Genomic DNA, 27,193 nt, shown 5'->3' on the forward strand with positions numbered 1-27,193 from the left:
CATGTACCGTTCTACAGTGACCAATTATTGAATATGGGTCATAGTAACACTCTTGTTCTTTCATTACAGAATTTTGAAGCAAAACAATCTACAAAAACTAAGTAAAGATTCATTTGAAGGTTTACTCTTGCTACAGCACCTGTAAGTTTCTGAAATTTTCTAATACTATATTTGTAAAATCAATCTGAATCGTTTTGGATGTCGCATAGTGAAACAATCCAAATGTGACACCCTTGTATTGAATTAAGACTTCTTTCCAAGAACCTGTTATATATATACCAAAAGAAAACACGAACTGCATCTTGACACAAGCCCTCCAGCCAATCATTAGTGACAGATTCTTTAATTATGGCAAAATTGTAGAGCATAACGAGTTTAGACTATGCTAATGCGGGTGGGTGGGGGGGCGCTTGTTCAACATTTAAATATCCAATCTATCGACAGTGAGGAGGGACAGGCAGTGTTTCAAATACTCTTGCAAGGACAAGTGATCACAAAATAAATATCCAAGCGGATTTAACTTGAACACATTCAAATGAAGTCAGTGAGCATTTTTGACGTTCTTGATGCGCTGGTAAGTCCATTCTATTTAGATATTTTTGCATCCATTTACTACTGTCACTGACCTTAGTATTTTGTTTGAAGAGGACCACAACGCTCATAGTGCTTTGTTGTTGAGTGAGTAAAACCATGTCCCATTTTACAACTCACTGACACCAATTAGTTACCTTCAGACAAGCGCTTTTCATTAAAATTTCCATGTCGCCTTCGAAGAATTCAATTTCATATATGGCTCAGTCATATTTTCAAAATGCTAATCTCAAAGGTCTGTGCCATCCATCCACAGTGAGATGGTAATTTAGTTCCTTGCTATTTTGCCATTCTGATGAAATTCCGTTATGGTGTGCAAGAAAGAATTTTCCAACAAACCCTTCAAAATATTCTGTTATGCCAGGCGGGCCTCCAAGGACCTTCCGTGAAACATTCCATCAACTTCCAAAGCTGCAGCCGGCGGGCGTCCCTTTACCATAAATCCAAACGAAAGTCCAGCCTCTCGGGTCGGGCCTGTTCAGGAATGTCACTCCTCCAATTTTGCAAAAGAAATTCGTCAAGAGGTACTTGGCCCAGTTCCTCAAGTCCCATAGAAGATCAGGCCCCAGGACATCAGGAATAAATGGTCTCGCCCACAATCGGTGGACCCAGAATCGCTAGCGTGCCCCGTGGCCCTATGAATGGGGTTCTAATAATAAAAGTGTATATATATATGTGTGTGTGTGTGTGTGTGTATATATATATATATATATATATCTACTGGCAGTCGCCAGCAGATAGTTATAGTTAGGTCCGTGTTTCCATAGGAAATCCGCAACATTCTATTTGGAATAACTTTGGCTATATATATAATCTACTGGCAGTCGCCAGTAGATAGTTATAGTTAGGAACGTGTTTCCATAGGAAATCCGCAACATTCTATTTGGAATAACTTTGGCGCCAGTTGATGAATCCTCGCGAAATTTTCAAAATAGGTGGGGCGCTCCGCTCCTACCCTGAAAGTCTCGGGGGGGATTCGTCAAGCGGGGGCTGAGAAAAAAGGGGGGTCCCAAAACTCGTTTCCCCATGCAACTTTCCATAGGGACCTTTAGTCCAAGGTACAGCCCGAACGGCTGAACAGAATTACTTGAAATTTGGCAGAGAGGTAGTCCTCAGGTCAGGGATGTGCCTTTTGCAGGTCTGGTGTCAATCTGTTCAGTAGTTCCTGAGAAAATCAAAAGTAAATTCATATATATATATATGTGGGCGGAGCCTAACCACACATCTCATCCTGAGATCTGATTGGCTGTCAGCACTTCATCCAAGAAGTGTTGGCAGCCATCTTGGGACCAATATACATGATGGCACCTCATTAAAAAGCATTGCAGTTAATAGAAGGTCTTAAGACTTTAGTTACATTATAAATCATTTGTTGATGGTACCATACTCATTTTAGGACTTGTGGTATGTTCTAAGGTGATTTCACCATGTGAAAAAGCCTTCTGCTGGGATATCATGATTGAGAGAAAAATATTTTCTCATGCTTTTTCCACAGAGGTTTGGAAGGTGATCTATAAGCTAAACTGAGAGCATATTTTCTGTAAATTCACATTCTCTTTCTCAGTCATGTGAGAATGAAGTCTGACATTCTCAGTAAAACATGTACATCCAACAAGGGCAGAGACTGTCAGTTGATTCCTTTGTGTTCTACTGCAGCTTCCCAGAGTGTTCCAAAGAACAACTAGAGCGCTAACAGTCCTACTTATGATAAACGTATGGCACACCTGAAGCCATCTTGCTTGGATTAAAGTGGTAACTCTTAAAACATTTAATTTAAAAAGGAACAAAACGAGGGGGTTCATTTTTCCATAAAAAGTAGGATTAGTGCTGCAGAAAGAAAAATTAGGGCACATTTTGAGTGACTTCTCAAATCCTCTTCTATTTCATTAAAAAATTCTGACATGCAGACTGAAACATGCACTTTAAATACCAGCAGCAGTTTTCCGTGGTGAGCAGTAGCTTTACTACAGTGATCTAATGAGCAAAAAGAGTGCTAACATTCAGAATTTATGGCAAATGTGTGACATATCTGAATACCTTCATGATGGAATCAAAGTAAAAAAAATGAAAGCATTTCCTACTGAGGAGACTGCAGTACATGAGGAAATTAGGAAACTTCATAACAAATAAATCTCCCAAGATGGCCACCGGAGACAAAAGAGCCCAAAGTTGATCGTAAGGCGGCACTGGGGCAAATTACGGTTGGAAGATCTGCACCGTGTCCTCGCGGCAGAGCCATTAGATCCGTTTGTAACTGTTGATTCAGGTTACGATGGGTTCTGCGCGTGGATTTCCAAAGCGCTAGACGCGCTTATTCCACTCACTGCCTGCAAGACCAGTGCCAGAGAATCTAGCCCATGGTACGATGATGCCCTACGTGCGCTTAAGGGCAGTTGCAGGCGTGCAGAGAGGGCTTGGCGGAAGGCGTATGATTCGGGTAAAAAAGCTATCTATCTCGCCTCCGTCAAAGTATACCATCGGGCTGTGTGCCGTACTCGGGCATTGTATTACACTGCCGAAGTCGGCAACAGCTCTAACCCCTCGAAAACTATTTTCAAATTGATGAAGGACCTTCTAGCTAAGCGCCCCGATGTTCCGACGACGGGCTCTACCGCTCATTGTGAGGCTCTTGCGGTGTTCTTTCAGGAAAAGGTCCAAAACATCTATATGACCTTTCCATCCACAGGACCTCCAGCTGAGTCTCCGGCTTCCATCTGTGGAGACGCAGCCCTGCACTCGCTTCCCCTGTTGACATCTGAAGGGTTTAACATCTTGGCAAAGCAGGTGAAATCTGGGTCCCCCGCCGACCCTCTCAGTTCGGCTCTCTTTAGAGATGAGTCGTTCGTGGGTCGGACCGTGATACACTCCCTGATCAACAGCTCGTTGGAGTTGGGCACGGTCCCCCGTAGCTGGAAGCGGGCGGTGGTTTCCCCCATCCTTAAGAAGCCCTCACTGGACCCAGACAAGCCTGAAAATTATCGGCCTATCTCTTTGCTTCCCTGGCCTACCAAAGTAATGGAGGCCCATGTCAACAAAGTTCTCTCGGCCCACCTCATCCAGTTTAACATCTTGGATCCCACCCAAAATGGCTTCCGTGCGGGTCACAGCACGGAGTCTGCCCTTCTCTCCATGGCCGAACATCTACGCACAGTGATGGATGCGGGGCAGACAGCGGCGCTCGTCTTATTAGATTTGAGCGCCGCGTTCGACACCGTGTCCCATCCTATCCTGTTGCATCGCCTGGAGGAGGTCGGGCTGGGTGGCTTTGCCCTCCAGTGGTTTCGCTCTTTCTTAAACGATCGTTTCTTTAGCGTTGCGCTGCCACCGTACCAGTCCCAATTCCTTCCTCTGAGACAGGGGGTCCCGCAAGGCTCCTCGCTGAGTCCCACTCTTTCAATCTGTATGTGAGACCGCTGGCTGAGATCGTCAAGCAATGGGACATGACCATGGTCTCGTATGCTGACGATACTCAGCTAGCGGTGACTATCAGCGGGGATGCAGATCGGGATGCCCCCAGGTTTCAGAGTGGACTTAGGGCGGTGGCAAGCTGGATGAAGAACAACTGTCTCCAGCTCAACGCGAAGAAAACCGAGATCATGATCGTTGGCAGGAAGGCGGAACTGTGGGGGGACAAGTGGTGGCCCATTGAACTGGGGCCGGCCCCTCTCCCGGTCACTGAACTTAGGAATCTGGGAGTGTGGATGGATCCCGCTCTAAGTTACGAGGGCCACTCGAAGAAAATCGCGGCCGGTTGTTTTGGCATCCTGCGGTCGCTGAGGCCCATTCTTAAGTTCTTTGACCGTGGTACCAGGCAGCTGATAGTCCAGGCCACGGTATTATCTCGCCTGGACTATGCCAGCTCGCTTTTGGTAGGGGTCAATATGGCGGAGATTACCCGCCTTCAACGAGTGCAGAACGCCGCGGCTAGAGCCATAGTAGGCTTACCCCGAAGGAGCTCTGTCTCAGGCGTCTTGAGATCCTTGCATTGGCTCCCCATTAAATCACGCATCCAGTTCAAGGTGTTGTGTTTGGCGTTTAAGATCTTGAGGGGAGTTGGTCCGCCAATTCTTGCTGACCTCCTGTCGTGGTATGTTCCTTCCCGCACTTTGAGATCGGGAAGCCAAGCGCTCGCGTTGGTCCCCCGCTACAGGTTGTGTCGGGCTGGTGGTCGCTCTTTTAGGGTGAGGGCGGCTGAACTCTGGAATTCCCTCCCAGTGGACTTGCGGCTGCGGACTGACCTCTTGGCCTTTCGCAAAGCTTTGAAAACGTTTCTTTTTTAAATAGATCTTTTATCTGTGTTGTGTTTCTGTTGTCTGTTGCACATTGCCTGCCATGCGCCAGGACGCCCCTTAGCTGGGGCAGCTGTGCGCAATACAAAAGTGCATAACATAACATAACATAACAAATGTAGCCCAAAATCACCCAGATGTAGCCCAAATATAGCCCAATGACAGAAGTGTGCAAAACACTTATTATTTTGTGTTTTTGCAGTGTTATATAGTGCAGACTTGTCAGGTATTGGAGTGCTTTACATGAGCATTGGTTACATCACACAAGAACACATTCATTTTGGTTGTAGACATGGGGAGACTAAGTGATTTGACCAGAATCACAGAATGTCGAGCTGAAGCAGAAACTCCAACCTGGTTCCCCAGTTGCAAAGTCTGCAGTTCTGGAAGTAACACCACATCCTCTCCCCTAAGTGCAACATTTAATCAAGTGGTCAATTGGGTAAAAAAACATCAAGGTAACAAATAATTTAAAAGTGCTTTCTCGCTATTTGAAAACTCAGAAAATATGTCCTTATTTTAGTCTTTTAGAGCACTAACCATAATTTTGATGCCAATAAGACCCTCTCATATATGTAATTCCGAAAGGAAATGCTCTAGGTATTAGTTTTGATTACATCAAGATGACGTCAGGCGTTCCACACTTTTGTAATAAATATAGAATGTTAGCAATCTAGTTGTTCATTAGGATACTGTTGAGAGGCAGAGGCCAGGGGCACGGACTCTGAAAATTGAAGGCAGGTAGGAGGGTGCAAAGGCAACAATTTAACCACACTGAGCAGGCAGGAAGGGCCGTGGCAACACAACAGACTATGGAGGGCAGTGGAAAGGGGGGCAGGGGCAACAAACCAACAATACAGGACTTGCAAGAGAGGCTGTGGCAATGTAATAGACCATTGTGGGCAGAAGGAAGAGGCAGTGGTAGTACAACCATACATGCCAACAGACCCGATTCAGCCAGGAAACGTCCAATGTTTTTAAGCTCAAATGGGCTTTATTTTATCTGTCTCCTGTCTACAATCTCCTCTTTTTCAATGTAACTCAAAGGGGAAAATCAATACCCCAGTTTTTTTTCAAAATCTCCCTCTTACCGAGTTCAAAATGTTCGCAAGTATGGTACATTGGATCATGGAAGGAAATGGGGTAGGGACATGGACTTGGATAACAGAGGACAGGAGGGACATGGAGAGGTGCACCAAACTGACACTGCAGGGCAGGCATCAGGGTTTGCAGCAGCACAATACACCACACAGGGCATGCGGGACGGGAGTGCAGCACAACAATCAATAGAAAGCAAGAGGGAGGGGACAGGACCATGCACATGCACATGGACAACAGAGAACAGAGGGGCAAGAGGCAGGACCATAATGGACAGACAGGAGAGAAAGCTGCAGCATAACAGACCATAAAGGGCAGGAGGGACGGATCAGGGGCATTACAATGGAACAGACAAGCCAGGAGGGAGGGAGTAGGGGTCTGCACATGTAAACAGAGGGCTGGGGGCAAGGGGGCAGGGCAGGAGCAGCAAGATAGCCATGGAGGTCAGGCAGGATGGGCACTAGAAGCAAGACACACCATGAAGAGCAACAGTGAGACTGTGATGGCATACACACAGACCATGGAGGGAAGGTGGGAGGGGTTCAGGGGCAGCTAACTGACCACACAGGGAAGGCGGGAGGGGCCATGGCAGCACAGAAGACCATGCATGGCAAGTGGGAGGGTTAGTGGTAGCACAATGGCTATGATGGGCAAGAAGGATGGTGCAGGGGCATGCACAAAGGACGATGGAGGATAGAAGGGAGGGTCAGGACCTGTGCACAGACAAAGTTCAGGGGAAGGGGCCTCACAACAGACCGCACGGGGCAGGCAGGAGGAGCAGTTGCAGCACAACAGACCAGGGAGGGCAGAAGGGTGTGGCAGTACAATGGACCATGTAGGACAGGAGGAAGAGGATAGGGGCATGGCATGTGGACAGGCAGGGTGGAGGTGGCAGAGACAGGTTACAGTCATCTGACAATGCTAGGCAGGTGGGAGGGGAGTGGCAGCTCAACAGAACACTCAGAGTAGATAGGAGTGGCAGGTCCATGGAACATGGTGGGCAAAAAGGATGGAGCAGGGGCATACACAAAGACATGGGAGGGCAGGGGGAAGGAGAATAGGGGCAGCAAGCTAAGCACAGAGTTTAAGCAGGAGGTCAATGATGGGGCATAGAATTGGGCAATGGAGGGCAGGAGGAGTGGACTGCTACATCATACTAAATTGAGGGCAGTGGCAGCACATCAGACCATGCATGGCAGGAGGGAGGAGGCTAGTCCATGGATTCACACAACAGAGGATAGGGAGGAGGGGGATGGGGCAGCAAGCTAACTGTTCAGAGAAGGCGGGTATTAGGAACTTTATTGTTTTTAAAACGTGTCTGTGCGAACTACTTAAAATATGAACAAGTATGTAGCATAATCTCACTTTTATTCAGGAAGAAGAGGACGTTTGTGACTGTGACTCCGGGCTCACTTGGCAGAAACACCCCCTGACCCTCCACCCCCTATCGCAAAATGTAATGCCCGTGAAAAGGGTAGGTGAACACAGTGTTATATAGAACATAGTCCTGAGAGCACGATTGAAAATGAAAACTAGATATAGTGTATGGTATAAACTATGCACCAAAAAGTGTGATATAAGATGAACCGGGCGTGAAATATAATATGCAATACATTGTGCGCAATGACAGATTCATTGGAGAGCGCGAGATAGCACAGGCACTAGCGTGTGCTATGCGATATGCGCCTTGGAGTGTAATATGCACAGGGCAGTGTTGTGTAACCTAACTAGTCTCTAAAGTTGTAATATAAAATATGTGCTGGGGAGTGTAACGTTGCATATGCACTGTGACAAAGATATGGATCCCAGATTGTAATATGTATGGCATAGCACTGTGCGTTATAACATAGGCATCAAGGAAGGCACGTTAGATGGGGCAATATAACCCGTGCGAAGAAAAGTGTGGCATGACATATTCACGGGGTGGTGTTACAGTGCACATGGGCTAGAGAGCGTCATAGCATATGCACTAGCTAGTGGAATACAACACAGAGGTGTGTGGCACTCAGCAGGCAATGGTGGGTGTAACACAGCATTGGGCTCTGCCAGGAGCGCGCTGTGACTCTCAAGTGATGTTCGTCCCCTTTCCAGAGAGTAAAATAAAAAGTATTACACATCCGGCAGTGGATGTGTGTTTTATTAACCGTGAGGGGGGTTTCTTGCATAGTTTTGGTCGAATTTTTGTCAAATCCCCTTTGAATGGCTTGGTGTGCATGTGTATTAAATGTGCCCGTCAATAGCTACCCATGTTTGTATAAATCAACTACAAGGGTGTCTACCGGGATTAGGCATGGTAGGGCATCAGACATGTCAGAGCTTCACTAGTGGTGTAAATACATTCCACGTGGATTCATTGTATGCATAGTCGCCTTTTAATGAATATCACGCAAATCGTCATGGTGATAGGTACGTACGGTTTGTCCAGCATGTCCTAGGTGTGTCTATAAATATATATTTTTAAAAAATAATAAAAACAGTGGCCGGCCCTGGGGATTGGGGTCAAAAAAATATAATTAGGAGACAGGCCCTGGGGGATGGGGTCATCAGGGCCAATAAATTAGAATAAGAAGGAGAACCACACAGCCCCCCTTCTTAAAAAATTTAAATAGATAAAAGACTGGCATCGTGCCGGAGGCCACGCCCCCTCCTTGCAGCACTCTGCAAATGCGCCCCCCTGGCGAGTTGTAAGTTGGGGAGTTAATTCCTCTTCAATACTGAGGGTCCCTGAGGGCCAACTAGCCCAACAGGCATCTCCAGTATGCACCAGGGAGCTGCGCTGCAGACAGGTGTTCTGAGGCCAAGCCCCTTTTTACACCTCTCTGCAACGCAGCTCTGTGGCGCTTACTGGAGGTACCTAGTGGTCTAGTTTGACCCTAGGGACCCTTAGGATTCAAGGGGACTTAATCTCTCAACTTAGAACAGCCACAGGGCGCGTTTACACAGTGGTGAAGGGAGGGGACGGGGCCTGAGGTGACGTGTGCAAACACGCACTATGGCACGCTTTAAATTGGGGATATAATTTTCCTTCAATACTGAGGGCCCCTGGGGGCTAACTAGCCCACCAAGTGCTTCCAGTAAGCGCCACTGAGCTGCATTGCAGAGAGGTGGTCCAGGCCGTGCCACTTTTTACACCTCTCTGCAACGCAGCTCTCTGGCACTTACTGGAGGTACCTAGTGGGCTAGTTGGACCCTAGGGACCCTCAGGATTCAAATGAACTTAATCTCCCAACTAAAAACGGACACAGGGCGTGTTTACACAGTGGTGAAGGGAGGGGACGGGGCCTGAGATAACGTGTGCAAAAACGCCCTGTGGCCTGTTTTAAGAGGTAGTTTTAATCCCCCTGCCCTATTATATACTAGGGGCTTACAGAGGAGGTCATGCTAATCACAGGGGGACCTCAACGCATAATGTTCCCTAGTGTATGTAGGTGTTTTCACTGTATTCTAAGTGTCTTTTAACATGGCACTGGCTCTAGGACTGGTTAGTCAGACTCAGTTACCACCAGTATCCGTCTGAAAAAGTTGAGGGTACAGGATGATTTTGCAACAAGGCTTCTTTCTGCTCTTCTTTTTGTTCTTTCTGCACGTTATCCTTCTTCCTGCACTTTTCTTTGTCTTTGAGGACTTCTGTTGCTTCTTTCTGCACTTCTTTTTTTTCTTTCTGTGCATTTTTTCTTCTTTCTTCACATGTCCTATCTCTGTAGGCATAGTTAGAAATTAGCATTTAAAAACCTTTGAAATTCACAGAAAAAACCATAGGTTTCAGGCACGTTATAGTTGGGAATTAGCATTTAAAAAACCTCAGAAATTCACTGAAAAAACCATAGGTTTCAGGGGTGTTATAGTTAGCTGGACTTTTCACTTGTACAAAACCATTGAAATTCCCCCGTTATAGTTAGTTCAGCTAACTATATATAACTCGCGCGCCCGCAATGCACTGCTGATGACGTCACATATTGCATCACTCATGACATGGTCAGTGACATCACTCATGACATCACTGATGACATCTCAAATGACATCACTGATGACATCATCCTTGTGATAGAGTGGCAGACCTCCTCTCACCCTAATATAACCTTTGATACACACATTCAAAAATAGAGACTAAACTTTTCAAAACAATGGACATACCAATACCAGTTACAACAACCTCTTCAGAAATTCTAAGATCCACATACACATCCACTCATTCACCAACAGTCCTATACAGTCACTCATACATGTATTTACTCATCATATGTACTCACTCATCATATGTACTCATACACCTATACATCCTGTAACACAATGCCACTCAACCAGAGTTACTGACACACATAGTCACTCATGCTAATAAAGAATCAAACATAAATTTATTTGCATATACAGTTATACACACACCACCACACTTACTTCTACGGAAACTTACACATAGTCTTTTAAACAATCACTTCTAGAAACACATACTTATTCATACAGCAACTCTTTCAATCTCTCACTCTCACATATACTCACTTATATACACCAATAGTCACATATACTAGTTTAAAACATATGTAGTTACTCATAAAGACACTATTGAGACAGTCATTCACTCACTAACACACCCATACACACACTCATCCACCCATACAGTCCTGCACACATGCTGTCTTCAACACATACAAAGAGTGAGTCACTCATTCATGCACCTATGCACTACGTAATACCCCCCACCGAACCATGCAGACACTCAGACTGAAACTCAAAAAACCAACTAATCACCTATATAGACACCCATGTAGCTACTCACCAACCCATGCAGCCACTTATACACAAAGTGAGAGACTGATACAGATATTTACATATTTAAACATTACTCAGTTCAGTTCAGAGTATGCTTTATTCGAATATCATTCATAAAAGCAGAATACAATTACAGTAATCAATTTCATACAATAAGTTAAAAAAAGGATTAAATTTCAATCAAGGGATCGATACAAAACATACATAAGCAAATTCTGACTTAATAACGACCCTAAATAAAACATTATGGTCTATTAACAATGGATGTTGTTTGTTTGCTTCAACAAATTTCTGACTTATTAAAAAACCCTAGGTAAGACATTCCGCTCTATTGACAGTGGATGTTGTTGGTTTAAAAACAAGGAAAAAAATAAAATAGGAACAAATTTAAAAACAAAGTACGAGGAATACAATACAGAAAGGTAGCATAGGAGAGAATAGTCAAAGGACTAGCAGTCTCTCCTTAATCAAGATAATAGTCAAACGACTAGCAGTCTCTGTCTGATCGTCCACGCCCATCCTAAATATTTTGCAGTGGCTACAGAAATCCAGGTCAATGTACTGGTGCATATGATGCGCAGAGCTACAGTACTGCTAGTTGTTCCTAGATTTTTACACATCGGAGACAGCCAGGTACGCCTTGGTGCCGCATAGAGTTTGCAAGCAAATAAAAAATGTCCGATAGTTTCTTTGTTAGTACCACAAACAGGACAGCCATCACAGGAACCCACTTCCCACTTGGATGTCAGAGATTTGAGGGGAAGTGCACCTGCTCTCAGTTGAAAAAGGAGCTTCCTATCTCTGGGCCTTGTTATAATGTCCCAATATGGTTCTAGATAGGGATACATCTTGGCCTCTAGGAACTCTCCGGTCATGGTGCCAGCACTGGTGCTGCTCCAATGCCGGCGGGCGACCGTCTCCCAGTAAATAATCTTTAGAGTACTTTTAGATGGAAAAGTAGAACTCACCGGATCATCCCAGAGTGAGCTCAAACCGAGCTCAGACAGGGACATCCTAAGCGATTTTAACCATCCAATTTTGTGATGAACATCCGTTCTTATGATGTCTAAAAAACCTTCGGCATAATGAAAAAGCGCAGGAGTTGTCCATAACCTGCGCCAATACAGAATCGGACGAAGTTGTGCCAAATCTAAGATGGCTCTTCTGCCCAAATCCTACTTAAGGGGCAACAATGGAGTGCTTTTGGGGACGCCTGTTATGGCCCTAAAAAATGTGTTCTCTGAGAATTGAAGAGCAGCCATCTTCTCGAAACCCCACAGCTCGGCGCCATAAAGTACAGATCCCAGAGCTTTTGCTTCGTAAACCTGTAGAACTGGTTTTACAGGTTTAGTCAGGGATTTTCTATGCTCTGTGCAGATGGCACCGGCCAGTTGCCTGTGTTTAATTGTGGCGATTTCAATATGATGCCGCCAGCTCTTCGCACTAGATATATGCATGCCCAAATAAGTAAAGGTGTTCACTACCTCTAGCGGTCGATCATTTAAAATGATTTTTGATTTAAAACTGCGATGAGGGTTAAAAATCATAAGCTTTGTTTTGGCAGTGTTTACCTCTAGGCCATACTCGCCACAAAATTTATCAAAGATAGACAGAGCACACTGCAATCCACTAGGGGTTTTAGATAGGATGAGCGTGTCATCAGCAAACATTAAAATAGGGATTTTGATCCCAGCTAAAAAGGGAGCATCCACTTGTGCAGAAATCATGCGTGCTACGACATCATTAATGTAAAGTGTAAAAAGAACTGGAGCCATCGTACAACCCTGTCGGACTCCCCTCTCGACAGGGAAGTCCGAGGTTACCGAACCTAATCCCCCCCCACTGGATTCTGGCATAATTAGATTTGTGAAGCCTCATTATCATGGATAGTAGATCACTAGGAAGACCCTGCTTCTGGAGGACCGTCCATAACTTAGATCGGGGGACAAGGTCAAAAGCGGCCCGCAGATCGACAAAGGCTGCATACAAGCTTCCTTTACCGAGCACAACCGTCCTCCATTGTAGCAAGGTAAAACGAAAGACTTGGTCCACCGTACTTGTGGATCGTCGAAAGCCAGCCTGGAATGTCGAAAGGGCATTGGTCTCTTCCGCCCAATCCAGGAGCCTATTGACGATCACACGTCCCACAACCTTTTGAATGGTATCTATGAGGCTTATAGGCCTGTAGTTACCCGGCAGGGATCGATCACCCTTCTTGAACACAGGGATGATTACTGCACCCTTCCAGGATTTTGGAACTGCTGCACCCAGAGCAATAGCATTAATAAGGTGATGGATATACAGACACCAGCGCTCTTTGTCATTTACAAATAGATCAGCTGGCACTCCATCAAGACCGGGGGCACGTCCACAAGCAACCGTGTTAAGGGCCATCATAATTTCACCAAGACCAAAGAGGTTTACTTTTGGGAGATCTACACTAATTACCTCGGGCGGGTTAGCATTATTTGGTGCAGCATACTGATTTTTAAATTTTTTTATCCATTCTGCTTCTGGGGCATTGTTATGAGGGGACTCAGGAACACCTGATTTTCCCCATCTAACAATGTGCCAGAACAACCGGGAATCCCTTCTATCACTAGCTGCCTTTAGCTTTGTCCAGTAATGTTCGTCCCAAGCTTTTTTAGCCTTGAGTATACTATTTTTATAATTCTTTCTGGCAACTTGGATTAAAGCTATTTGCACCCCCTTAATAGCTTTACCCAAAGCAAATCTTGTTTCCCTACATTCTTCGTTATACCACTTAGCAAGCTTTGGGGCTCTGTCACCTTTATTTTTCACAGGTTTACGGAAATATTCCTTGATTGTACAAAAAAGGGAATTATGTAGTCCTTCTACCTTGTCAGAGCCAGTGCTAAGTGTATTACAGTGCTCTATGGCTAATATTGCTGTATCAACATGGCTATTGATATTAGCAATAGCCTGATAGTTGATTGCTACCTTTTCCCATCTTAATCTCCGCATATCATTGGTGGGAACAGTCCGGGGAGGGACGGACACAGAAGAACCTGTGGACGAGTTGGTATGAGACCACCATTTATGAGTTGAGCACAAGGGGTTGTGATCGCTCTCGATCCTCCCTACAACCTTCATATCACATATCAATGGCCATAATTTTAAACTACATAACACATAATCAATTCTACTGTTATGTCGTCCATTGTCAAATGTACTTGTCCCATTCCTGTCTCCACTAGTCCTGCCGTTTAGGGCTCTTAGTCCCTTTTCATAGCATAGGGCATTTAGGCCGATAACATCAGCAGTCCAGCGCACAATGGGAGGGAGCTCTAATTTAGGGACACCCCATTGTCGATCCTCCTCATCGCCCAATAAATCGTCATCGCTTATCAGGGGTTCGAATGTTCTATTAAAATCACCCGCAATGACAATATTATTATTCATCGATTGTGTGTCGATAAGACTGACCAGGGCTTCTAATACCTCAGACCTCCCTCCCCGCTTACTCCGGACGTAAACATTATAGATGTCTAAACTTCCCAATTTATCTAAATCTAATTAGTTGGATATCCTGATTTTTAGTGTCAACAACCTTAATGGCCAACTTTAGAGATTGGCGAGCCCATATTGTTAGGCCCCCCATGGGTCTACCCCTAGGTCCTTTTACCGCAGGGACAAAATAATTCAGATATCCCTGCGCAAAACGGGGTTCACATGACCAAGTCTCCTGGAATATGCATAGGTCAAATTTATTAACAAAACACTTCCACTCCACAGATTCCAGTTTGGAGGTCAACCCTGCAATATTCCATGAGAATAGATTCCCAGTTAATTCCTGAATGTTAGCCAGGTCGTTAACTAGTGTTAGAGGATCAGGGTCAATAAGTTGATTGGAACAACAATGCTCTACGCCTACTGCCAGTGGTACATTCCTAGGCTCATTGGAAAGAATATATGGGTCAGTCAATGGCTCATCAGATGGCACCGTCATGGCCTTATAATTATTGAGTCAATCTACGTCCTCTAGGTTTTCTAAAACCTCATATCGATTTCTCAACTGAATCGGAGGAGTAGGTTGAATATGAGGTGAAACCCCCAAATTAGAGGTAAAGACTGGCCTGGTTCTTGGGAAAAAATAGGTTAATTCCCACGTGGTAATAAGAGACCTCCTATGATTTGTGTTCCAGTTTAAAATATGGCTGACAGCTCTAGAGTCCCTAAAATTAATTAAGATGACATCCCCATTTATGTTTTTTGGTATGTTGCCCAACCAAGGTAGGCGCCTTACGTGTAAAATTTCCCCGTTAATATACGAAGGAAGAGGGCGATTTTGACCTAGCCAATGAATGACCTTGTTTTTTAATTGTAGGTACCCTTCTGTAGCATCAGTTTTTAATGTGGGAACCCCCGCAAGCACAACTACAAGAGGGACAGCTTCTGGTGGTAAATTAATAGAAAAAGGACCACGTATCTTAGCCGAGGGATCCAAATTATGACTTATTCTATCAGACAGTAGACCCCCTTGCTTTGGAATATTTTCTACTGTACTATTCCTGTCCTTGTTTGGATAATTTGACTTAGAATTGATAGTTCTACCTGCGTAGCTATTCCTTTCTTTATTTGTACTCGTGTCAGCTTGAGAAACTATCTCATATGATAGTGAAGTGGAAGATGGTGTGACAGAAGCTGAAACAGTAGGAAGCGCTAATGGAGGATTTGCTGTACTCCTAATTAAGTCCCTCTTACTACCCATTAGAGTTTCTACTTTCTCTAACCTTCTTTCGATGGTCTTTAAGCTCTCAACAATTGGCAGCATAAGTGATTTTAATAGTTTGTCAATTTTATCCAATAAGTCCACAGCAATTGTATCTTGTATAGGACGGGATGCAGTGCTACCGGGAAGAGATGTATTGACAATGCAGCGAGTAAGATCTTTTTCAGGATGAGCTGAAGTAGAGTTACAACTGGATTTGTTTTTGCTTTTACGTGACTCAGAATCTATCTTCCTCCTTTTCCTAGGCAATGGACCTGACAATGTAGGTTGCCTAGATGTAATGTCATTGTGAGATAGCTGCTCGATAACTTGTGCTAAAAGCCCATTTGATACAGCCGGGACATTAATTACATCAATAGGAGAAGGAAAAGCAGTCAAGGACAAGTCATTCAATGAATCCCCCATGATTGGATTACTGGAAGGAATTGAAGAGTCATTATTACCCAAGAGTTGAAAAGACTCTAGGGGAGAAGGGGCACTCATGTCTGGGGAGATGGCTTCAGAAGGAGAGCCTATAATCAATGACTTATTTTTGATGTGCTCAACAGAGCAGCGACGCCTAGCCCTAAGTTCTGCAAGAGTAGCCTCCCGATCGAAACCAGAATTAGCTTTCAATAAATACCCATCAAGGGTACCTTTTTTAGAGGACTCATCCATGATAATAGAATTAATAAAACAACCACTAACAACGAAGTTCAACAAAGATCTGTAGCTTAAAAAACAGTATTACGTTACACTTCTAATATAAAAGTCCGCAATTTCAAACATCCATATGCTGTCAGAACAAATACAAGCCAAGTGGGTGAGCCCAGCCCGGCCTTCTTCGGCTCCTGAGGGCTACAGAGTGCCCGCCCTTTGCCCGCCCTTTGCCCGGGCTTAGCCCGGCGTCGCCCGCGCGCGTCCCGCGACGCGGAGGAAGCCTCGGACTTTTGAGCGCCTCCAGGAAACGGAAGTTGGCCGCAAGGCAGCCTGGGAGCTGTAGTCTCCCCCTGTCGCGGGCGCGATGGAACCAGGCGCCGACAGGGGAGACCCACAGCGTCAACACCCCAGGAGCGGCGAAAGACCAGGACACTCTCCAGCAAGACCGCAGGTAAGAGTACCAAACTCCAGCAGTCATTCACCAACAGTCCTATACAGTCACTCATACATGTACTCACTCATCATATGTACTCATACACCTATACATCCTGTTACACAATGGAACAGGAACTCTTTCAATCTCTCACTCTCACATATACTCACTTATATACACCAATAGTCACATATACTAGTTTAAAACATATGTAGTTACTCATAAAGACACTATTGAGACAGTCATTCACTCACTAACACACCCATACACACACTCATCCACCCATACAGTCCTGCACACATGCTGTCTTCAACAAATACAAAGAGTGAGTCACTCATCATATGTACTCATACACCTATACATCCTGTTACACAATGGAACAGGAACTCTTTCAATCTCTCACTCTCACATATACTCACTTATATACACCAATAGTCACATATACTAGTTTAAAACATATGTAGTTACTCATAAAGACACTATTGAGACAGTCATTCACTCACTAACACACCCATACACACACTCATCCACCCATACAGTCCTGCACACATGCTGTCTTCAACACATACAAAGAGTGAGTCACTCATTCATGCACCTATGCACTACGTAATACCCCCCACCGAACCATGCAGACACTCAGACTGAAACTCAAAAAACCAACTAATAACCTATATAGACACCCATGTAGCTACTCACCAACCCATGCAGCCACTTATACACAAAGTGAGAGACTGATACAGATATTTACATATTTAAACATTACTCACTAAGCCATGTATTCACTATGATACACTTAAACTTCAGTTACACAATCAATTTTTCAAAAACTAATCCTCCATTTAGACACTTATATACCCATTTATTCTTCCATCGACCTTGAGATATACATATATAAAACCTATTTAATTTTCAGAAAAACACACATTCACTGGATGATGTCATCAGTGATGTCATTTGAGATGTCATCAGTGATGTCATGAGTGATGTCACTGACCATGTCATGAGTGATGTAATATGTGACGTCATCAGCAGTGCATTGCGGGCGCGCGAGTTAGTTAGCTGAACTAAATATAACGGGGGAATTTCAATGGTTTTGTACAAGTGAAAAGTCCAGCTAACTATAACACCCCTGAAACCTATGGTTTTTTCAGTGAATATATATAATATATAATATATATGTATTCACTCAAAAAACATAAACGTTAAAAGGAAGTTATACTTAGGAATTGTAATATTATCTTACTATACATAAAAAGACCTTAGAAATGTGACTGGAAAAAAACAAAGGTTAATGAAATATGTGATATAATTAGCAGTGCATGTGAGTGCGCGAGTTATAGTTACTTTTATAAAAAACTCAAACCCAATGGTAAAACATGAAGCTTTCTGGTTGGCCCAGAGAGCTTTTTTTCTTTGTGTCGATTTGCTCCTGTTGGAGTCAGACTCCTGTGGGAGCGAGTGGTCTGACTGGCTGCCAGCAGCATGAGAAAAATGTTGCTGGCAGCTATTACAAGACTCGGGGACTTGGTCCCTGGTCCTGAAGTTTAGAAAAAGAAGATATAAGGGGCAGGGTAGGAATATCCGGCCCCATATCCGGGTTTACGATGTTTAATTAAGGGAATGGGATCACATGGCTCCCTCTCTGAGCCGTATTTGGCCCGAGGAATCCCGCCCCTGTGGCCCAATTTAATTAATGGGGAGGGGCATGTGTCCCTCCTTCCTGAGCTGGGTTCAGCTCCAGGGATCCCATTCCCTGGGGCCAACTTCTTTATTAAGTGAAGGGGGCTGTGCGGCCACCCTCCATGAGCCTTTAATGACTGGCACCTTATCCCCGGGGACTGGATCACTTGCTGTGTCCCGGGGAGCCCACCCTGGGGATACAGCAGTATCTGTGCGGGCAGGGAATTTTGTGTTTGCTCCTGTGTAGCATCTGCATTTTTAAAACTCCTGCTAAATGGGAGCAAACACAAAGCCTACTCCCAGCAGATGGAAGCTTTAAAAATGGGGGGAGGATGTGGTGTAACGGCCTGAACTGCCGACTTCCTAGCCAGTGGGAACCACGTTTGCATCTCGCGTCAGTATCCTGTGATTGTGAGCAAATCACCTAATCCCCAAGTGCCTACAATTCAGCACTTTGAGACCCTCACGGGTGGTTTGCTGCATTTTACAAATCCTGGATTTTTTTATTTATTGTTATTTAGAAAAATGCTCCTGGCAGCAGATTTGTATTCTGTTTCCCTCCCTCACTGATGCGAGCAGGGAAACAGAATAAGATATTTCTCCCACCCGGAGGGAGTATCAGAAATAGCTGCGCCCTCTGGGCAGGAGCAATGCTGGCTCCTGTACCATGTGGGGAGCCCTGGGGCTCCACTTGCAGCCCCCACGTATATTAAAATCAGGTCCCTGAGATGGGCTCTCTGACGGCCATAATAGGATTGGAAAGGGAGACTGCGCTGCTTCCCTCTAAAATAAAACCGGCCTGGAGGATGATGCCCCCAGGTCCTAATGAGGCTTGGGACGGGAGCCGTGTGACACCCTCCCCTTTAAAATTACGGCTTCCGGTTTAATTTAAATTTGTATTTTTTTTTTTAACATTTTCATGTGTATTTTTTGGCTTGGGAGCAGTCCGCAGATTCGCGCTACGCAGACCTCCGGAGTGACTAAAAATACCCCGCGCCACTTGGATTATTGCGGGCAGGCAGAGTATGCCAGCGCGCCATTCGTGTTGCGAAATGCAATGCAGAGCATGTCTTCGTGTTCCAAAACGTGCGAGCGGCACCTCGCGGTTCGCATGGGCACGGCCATCATGTTTTCTACTCTGTTTATGGTGCTGGGCCTAATTTTCAATCCCTCTGCTTTCTTTGTAATCTTCCGTCCTCCTAATTAATCTACCCTTATTGTATTAGTGTGTGGTTTTGTGTCTGTGCATTTTACTTTTTAGAAATTTTTTCCATGTTTTTTATTACTTTTGTATTTTGTTTATTTTTGCCTTTATTTCTTCTTTTGTTTCTTTTCTAATCTTTACCCTACCCAGTACCATGGCAGAGCAGGGTAGAGTACCTTGATGGCGGCGCTGCCCGTATGGTGTGCAGCCCTGGTGATCTTCAGGAAGGTGGACGAGGAGGTGGTGGCAGCACCTTTATTTTGGTGCAGCACCACCTTCTATGCTGCGGGTGCATCGCCTGCGCTGGGGGAGTGTGCGCCGGTGCGTGTGGTGCACCTGCCAGGTTCAGTGCACCGTCCAGCAGCTGACGCACCGCTGGGTGGATATCCTTGACCGGGAGCAGGACCTGCTCGGTGTCGAGATTCCAGGGCTCGATGAGTATGAATTATTTGTTGTGTTTCTACAATGCTAACATTTTTTTTCTGAATAGAAGCTCACACTCGGAGGTAAGTTATGTTTAGGTTACGTTAACACTATTATTATTATGAGATCCCGTTTCTGCTAGGTAGGTGCTTAGCGCTACCTAATTGTACTCATCATTGGCACTCACTTTGACCGATTAATGAAGAAGCCTTTGCAGACCCGTCTGTCATCCTGTCACCATAGTGAATCAGTGATAGTGAGTTAACGTTCTCTGTGACTTTTTTTATGTAGCTCGTACAGTTCCACACTATTTCACTGCTATGTGTAGTATGCATCTAAGCATTGCAAAAAAGGAAGACTGAATTGGTTCACCAATGGGGTTGAGAAATTTGAATAGAATCAAAGATCATTCACTGCAATGCATTAGTTCCAAATGTAGTTTTTGTTGAGGAATTTTGGCATAGGCATTTTAGGATCATTAGGGCCAACTCAACGAGACTCTAAACCAGTACTATAGGCGATCTGTTTTAGAGAAGTACGATTATGTGACTGCCTGTGCCTGATATAATAATTTTGTGGACATTAACTGAATCACTAATCTATATATTTTTTTTTTAACTTCTTCAATTCTTACATCAGCACCCAAGGGCAAGAAGAGGGACATTCCAGAGGGTTTGGGAGGAGCTAGTCAGCAGGAGGCTCTGACCATCAGCACAGTTGCTGAGGGCTCTGCTAACCCCAGTAAGTCCTGTTTATCTAATATTTAATTTCCCTAATGTTGGGTTTTATGATTTTTGTGGTCCTAGGATAGAATCTTGGGGTATTGGAATGTTGATGCTTGGTTCCAGGATGGGAGTTGCTGCCTGGAGACTGGTGTTGCTGGCGAGAAATAAAGTTGCTCTGACACCCTTACCTGCTGTCTTCCTTTCACTTGGCGACAAGGATGGGATACGCACCCACTCGTGCAAAGCACAATGGATGAGCTCTCAACTCCCCTATTCATTTATTGTTTCATTCCTGTTATCCCTGCATTATCCTCCCCCACCCCCCCTAATTAAATGTTTTTTGGGTAGCTTACTTTTTCGATACTAGGAACCAGTTCACGTGTCTTCTGCTTTGTTGGTAATAATCTTTACCTTGGTCCTATATTTCGTGTGGTACTGTCAGACTAAGAAAACACATTTTTAGTACTCTGCTGTCTACCCTGAAGATTGCAGGCCCAAGTAAGCTGGTATGATAAATAATATTCACCATGAATTTTTGTTGAGAAGGCTTTCTTTTCCGCCTCATGCTGTTACAGTTGAGTAAAAGAGAGTGGCCATGGTCATGCCCACCCCCCTCCCCCAATATTGTGTAATTCATTTATTCATTATACCTGTACTTTCCATGACAGTGCAGCATGGCTGGAAGAAAGTATGAGGTCCCATTGCATTTGCCAACCAATACCATATGTTTTTCATAGATTTATTGCGTGCCTTCATTGTGCTTCAATGACTGAGTTATGATCATCATAGCTTTTAGCTGTTCCCTTCTATCATGAAAAGTTTTTGGTTGGCTTCAGTACCTGGCTTGTCTAACATTGCAAACCAACCAAATGCCCAGAGTGATATTTTTGTTCGAAGACATTGCAGTGCTAACCAAAATATAGTGATGTATTGGGGTTGTGTTTTTTTGATTGAAAAAATTAAGGGGAGGCGTATCTAGCATTTAAAATGGGTATAATGTATTATTGTAGCCACACAGACCACCAGTGATGCCGGCTCAAGTGCTGCTGCAGGAAGAGAGTCAGTTGGAGGTGCAGAAGAAGTGGCAGGGACAGGCACCAGTAAGTCACATAATTGTTGCTTATTGACCATTTGTATTATACTTACTAGCTAGTACCTACATTGCTTACTTTGTTTCTGTAGGGTTCTCATCAAAGCTATGGTTCAAAGTGGGGGGGTATTTTTTAAATTTGTGTTCTACTTCCTTGACTTACTGAATTTGTTAAGCGAGGCAGATGTATCCCACCCATCATCATTCCTCACCCCCCTCCTGGCCCAAGGCATTTTGCCACCCATGACAGAACGTAGTGCAGTATGGTTCAATGTGTGACTACTATGTTGGCTGTGCAACGTGCGTCTGCTTCAGTTAATGCAGCATTCACAAAGTTTTCGATGCATTGCAAACCGAACACACAGTGTGATTTTCTTCTCCCACTCAGTCACCTCTTAATACTTCACTCTTTTATTCTTAAATTCCTCCGTCCCAGCCTCCCAAAAAAATTTAAAAAATAATTCTTGGCATGTGCCACATTTGATTTTATAGCCATGTGAAGTGATTCCAAAATATATTTCATGGTTTCCCATAACAGATTTATTTTATGCCGGTTCATATTTTTCCCTTTCGACTTCTGTTCACTAGTACAGTGAATGAACAAGACAAAAATGATGAATCGATGATCAGTGTAGTGACAGTGACCCCTCTATTCTATATCAAAATCTCTACCCTCTCCGCCTAATCCCTCTACCCTACCCTGCAGTAGAGTAGGTTTCCTTTCCTTACTGCCCAGCAAATTAATTTTTCAGAAATAATATGTGGTGGTGGGCGAGGCCAGTGAGTAAAGTGGAAGTAAGTGCAGGAATTGTTATCAATTTTGGCATATGGGATACACTGTGACAAACATGGCAAATACAATCTATATAGCCTATTCCTTTCCCTGCAGTGCGGTGCATAGTATTTCCCAACATCTGCTTACGGCAGACAGGATAATATCTGCATTTCATACTTGTGTGTGACGTAGTATCTTATGTATTACTCATCTGCACCTTTGGAGTCAGGGTAGAAAGAGCTATGCATTTGGAGAAGAGTAGGGCCATTGAAATTTAAAATAGATAATTGTCAAGTAGAGCTGCTCCAGCTGCAGACAGTAGCAAAAGGCCCGAAGCAATTAGCATGGCTTCATTAATTTGGAACAACACACAACTTGTACGCCATAGTGCTTATTGCCGTACTCATTAATGAGAGGTAATTTATTTTTCCGCTCAAAGTCGGTTTAGTTACTTGAAAAATTTTTAGAAGGAAAAAAATCAAAGCAATGCTTTTATAATGGGGTGTTATTCTTATTCCACCTTAATACTTTTCTGCCACAGTCACTGCTTTTTATACAAGGCATGTGTGAGTAAAACAAAGTTTGCCTTGTGACTCTCCTGATCATAATCTCATCAAATCCCAATGACCTTAGGTGACCAGCAATGTACTTCTATTGTGCCACCCACTCATTTCAAACAATTGTTTGCACAGAGCATTATTTACAATTTGTCTTTTTTCTTTTTCTTTTTCTCAATATAGCTACTCTTGCTGGTCCACCCGTAGCACCCAAAAGGCAGGAGATAGCTGCCCAATTGCGGCGGCAGAGGCTGGACCGTATCCAGCAGGAATACCGGCGACTGGTGGCCTGGAAGAAGAAGAGGCAGAAATAGCTGCCTCTCAGTCGGGTCCCCAGTGCAGCCGGTCTTCCTCAGCCTCCAGCCTCCCAGCCATCCCATTGCCAGCGCCCCGCCAGCTTACAGCAACTGCTTCCATCTGCTCCTGCTCTGACAGCAGGCCACACCTGCAGTGGCTGGACACTATAGAGAGCTGGCTTATCAGGTTGGAGCAGAGCCGCCGGGACCAGTTCCATACCCAGATGCACAGTGCCCTCTTTTAGTTCTTTATCTGGACTTGTTGTGGGTGGAGAGGATGTTAAGGGAGTTGGAACCAGGGTTTTTTATTAGCTGGAAATGTCACATTTTTGGACATTGGTGGCTGGGTCAATTTGTTTGGGGAGAGGGATGGGCCTGTTGAGGGTGGAGAGGGTGGGTTTGTTTGTAAAATAAATTAAGGGGAAAATTAGATTTCATCAAAAGTTATGCCTGAAATAGTTTTTTTCTGTTTCACTTTTACTTTGAACTGCTGCGTTTCTACACAGCCAGTTTATTTGCTTGTAAGAGTGTATTATACCGCTTAGTTATAGAGTTAATATACCTCTCTACCTATCCCCCCATTAGGGAGGATGCCTCCATGACCTATATAATCTACAACAACCCAGATAAATGATTACTTGCCATAGTAGTTAGTTACGTGCTAACTTAACTAGTTCACTTCATAGTTGTCTTACCTCAGTATAGATGAAGCAATAAGAGGAAAGACATCACAGCTTCACAAGTGAGGTCACACTCCGACCGAGGTGAGCTCCAACTGTAGGATACATCGGTAGGATTATCCATCACAGACAACTAAATGGAAATAAAACATTGAATTTGTGGGTGATATCAAAGCTTTACAAAGAATTGAGACCAGGCTACTACATCATGACACAACAAAGAATTCCCGATAGTGATATAATAACAAAATATAGCAATAGTAGTAACTTGAGCGATTGGGAGCTACTATTTAATTAAAACTAAAGTTTAAAAAATCCTCAAGTCATAATAAATGGACACAAAATCTGTAGTGGACAAGCTCAGGTTAGGCGTTTGCGGTTATGTAACACAAGGCCTGAATGATGATGCTGACGACTGATGTTTTTCGTTCTTTATCTAAAATATGTATCACTTTTATATGTGGGTGGGTAAATGGGGCCAGTGTGGGCTGTTGCTTAGAGGATCCCTCAGTGAGTTGGTTTTGCTTCCACCACATCCATCCCACCAAGTGTGCGATTCACTGATGGTGTAAATAGGGCCACACCTCAATAAATCCCACAGCCTAGGGGAAGAGGGTTAGGGGTTTGATGAATTCATGGGAAAGGGAATTAGGCGAGAGGTTTGACAAAGACAGACACTACACAAGCGCAACATTTATCTGGGCAATGAGCAGCAAATCGTCGTCCTCAATCTGTTGTGGAAGGAAACAAAGGAATGAGTGTGACACAGTACAGTTAAGTTAAGAAGCAGATCAACGCAAGAGTGATTGTCTATCGCTGAATGACACATATGAGATTAAAACCATCCAGAGGCCTGGACTGAACTATCGGTCATACGAATGGACACGACCGCTACCCCATTCATACAGAGATCACTACGCAATTGACTGAGCGATCAATAAAAAGAAGATACATGCCCCGGTACAGGATGAAACATTAGCTTTCAGTAAATATAATTCATATCACCAAAAAGTTCAGTTGATCGTTGCCGCCGGGGTGGAATATCGTAAACAGAAAAATTAAACTACATTACCCAGAAAGCTGGGCAGACTAACCATAGAGATCACTCGATAAACATACAGAGCGACCAATCAGGAAAGAGCAAATATCGCACTTAAGGCGGAAGTAGTATTGAGTCGTCTCCGACGGCAGACGATGTGTCCCGAATAGGTGGTTCAGCGGGTGTCCTCTTTGACGAAGTAAGTGGGGAATTGTTTGCATGCACCCGGGGAGGCCCCGCTACCTTATGCGGCAAAACCCCCCCCTCCCAACTTTCACCCGTCCCTTTGGTTTGTTTGTCGTTATCCAATACAACCGCCCAAAAAACCCAAATCCCCCCCAACCCCCCCCCCCTGCCCCCCGGCCCCAGTCCCCGTCTCTCCATTTGTTTGGGAGTCCGGAGCAGTAAAATCCGCATGGACCTATGGGAGCGAGAGGGGAAGTCAGAAGGGCAAGGGCAGTAATCACACTGGTCTTAGCGGGATAGGGAACGAAGAAAGACAACAGAATAAAGGTTTATGACATTCTTTGGTTGAAGGAGGGTGGACAAACAGGTTTAAGGCAACGATATGATGAACTTTATATCAACCCAAAACATCGACATCACGAGCAGGCGGTCTCGTAATGGGAAACGTCAGCCACACAGTGACCCCAAGAAAGAGGCAGCTAAATACAGTGGAGTCCTTACAAACATATATTATCCAGAAAGGGATTGGGTAAAGAGAGAGACACAGATAAGAGGAATGTAGATATAACTCTTGAAATACATGAAGCTTGAGAAACAAGCACGAGCCTAGCTAACATTAGCCATGGGTAGTAGGCACTAAAACTACGAACAGACATGATGCGTCAGAAAGCCAATATACGAGAAGCATCTGTATATGCGACAACACGTTTCATTCTTTGTTTTTTCGATTTAGTGTGTGACTACAAGAGATCACCCCTACATATGAGATCTGCATGGTGCAAGTAGGCATCTCCCAGTAGGTGAGGAACAACGATGTTGTGTTCTATAGATTGTTTTTAAATAAACGCACGATTGGATAGATAAATTTCCCTTCACGTTGGTTAAATACCTAGATATACACTTAGACTGTGAAGTCTAAATAGAAACACCATAGCACCTGGATACCGAAAAACGATGAACGAATGCTATACACCACGTGGGACTAATGTCCCTAGACAAAAGAGAGCGCGGTACCGGGTACGGACCCGAACTGACACAACAGTGATGCCGAATATAAGTCACGTTTTTTTAAAAAATCCCAGTTTTATAGAGCACGTAGTGTGGTGTGTAAAGTATAGTGAATTGGCACAAAAAAAATTTTTGGGGGATTATACAAATTCTACTCTAATCCACATTGCCACAACTAAGTGAGCACTGAGGTAGGTGGTGCACGCATAGTCCACCTTCACAGTAGAAGATAAGCGCACTATATAGGCACATCAGCAGTTACGATAAGTTTATATAATATAAATGTCTAATTGTTTTTGTTTGATATTTTTAATAGAAAAACTACTGGCGTCGGAATACAAACACGCAAAGGTGAGTGCAGTAGGCCTCACTCTCGGGGTGCATGTAAAAACGTGCATGGACACACGGCAGGGATATATAAAAGAAAAGTATATTTATCGCCCTGACGAAGGCCCCCAGACCCGACTGGGCTAGCTATAGGGCCGAAACATGTTGGCAGCAAATCGAGGGTACATTTGAATCAAATTTGATTCAAAATAACCCCATCACGAAGTTTTTAGCAATACCAAGAGTACCCGAGAATAAAGAATTGAGTGAAGGGATACTCGTAGGTATTTTTAATTAGAATCTGGTTCCCTGCTTAACCAGTACCCACTTATCTAAGAACTCCCAGTATATCTTTGGTTGAGTCCGCCCGGAGAGTACCATCTTCTCTGGGTGTGGAGTAATAGCCTATGATGAAGCATGTCACTATTATGTGAGTGAGGCTTTTACTTCAATATCTTTGATATTCCATCTGACAGTTGGGTTTTGGAAGATTTCTCCACCACAACGGATGACTATTATCTTCTACTCTTCTAGAACAGTTGCTCATTGTGAAAAAAATTGTTGGACGGGAGAACGCAACTGTGTCGTTCATTCTCTCACTCTCCAAGTGTGATAAACAGTACAGTTAAATGC

At 44.2% G+C, this 27,193-nt stretch overlaps 1 protein-coding gene across 25 annotated transcripts in view; it reads left to right on the forward strand.

Annotated features, from left to right (window-relative positions):
• Positions 1 to 27,193, forward strand: part of LOC146870509 (leucine-rich repeat-containing protein 37B-like) — a 1,537,525-nt gene that overhangs the window by 219,490 nt on the left and 1,290,842 nt on the right. For all 25 annotated transcript variants that reach the window (XR_014978279.1, XR_014978281.1, XR_014978282.1 and 22 more), the window contains one exon: positions 70 to 141. Coding sequence is in view for 11 of the 25 variants with exons in the window: in XM_085643006.1 (XP_085499132.1) it covers positions 70 to 141 (72 nt within the window). In the remaining 14 variants the exon portion in view is untranslated. The remainder of the gene's footprint in view (positions 1 to 69; positions 142 to 27,193) is intronic.

This window comes from Triturus cristatus, chromosome 1_1 (genome assembly GCF_964204655.1).
Source record: "Triturus cristatus chromosome 1_1, aTriCri1.1, whole genome shotgun sequence".
Lineage (NCBI taxonomy): Eukaryota > Metazoa > Chordata > Amphibia > Caudata > Salamandridae > Triturus > Triturus cristatus.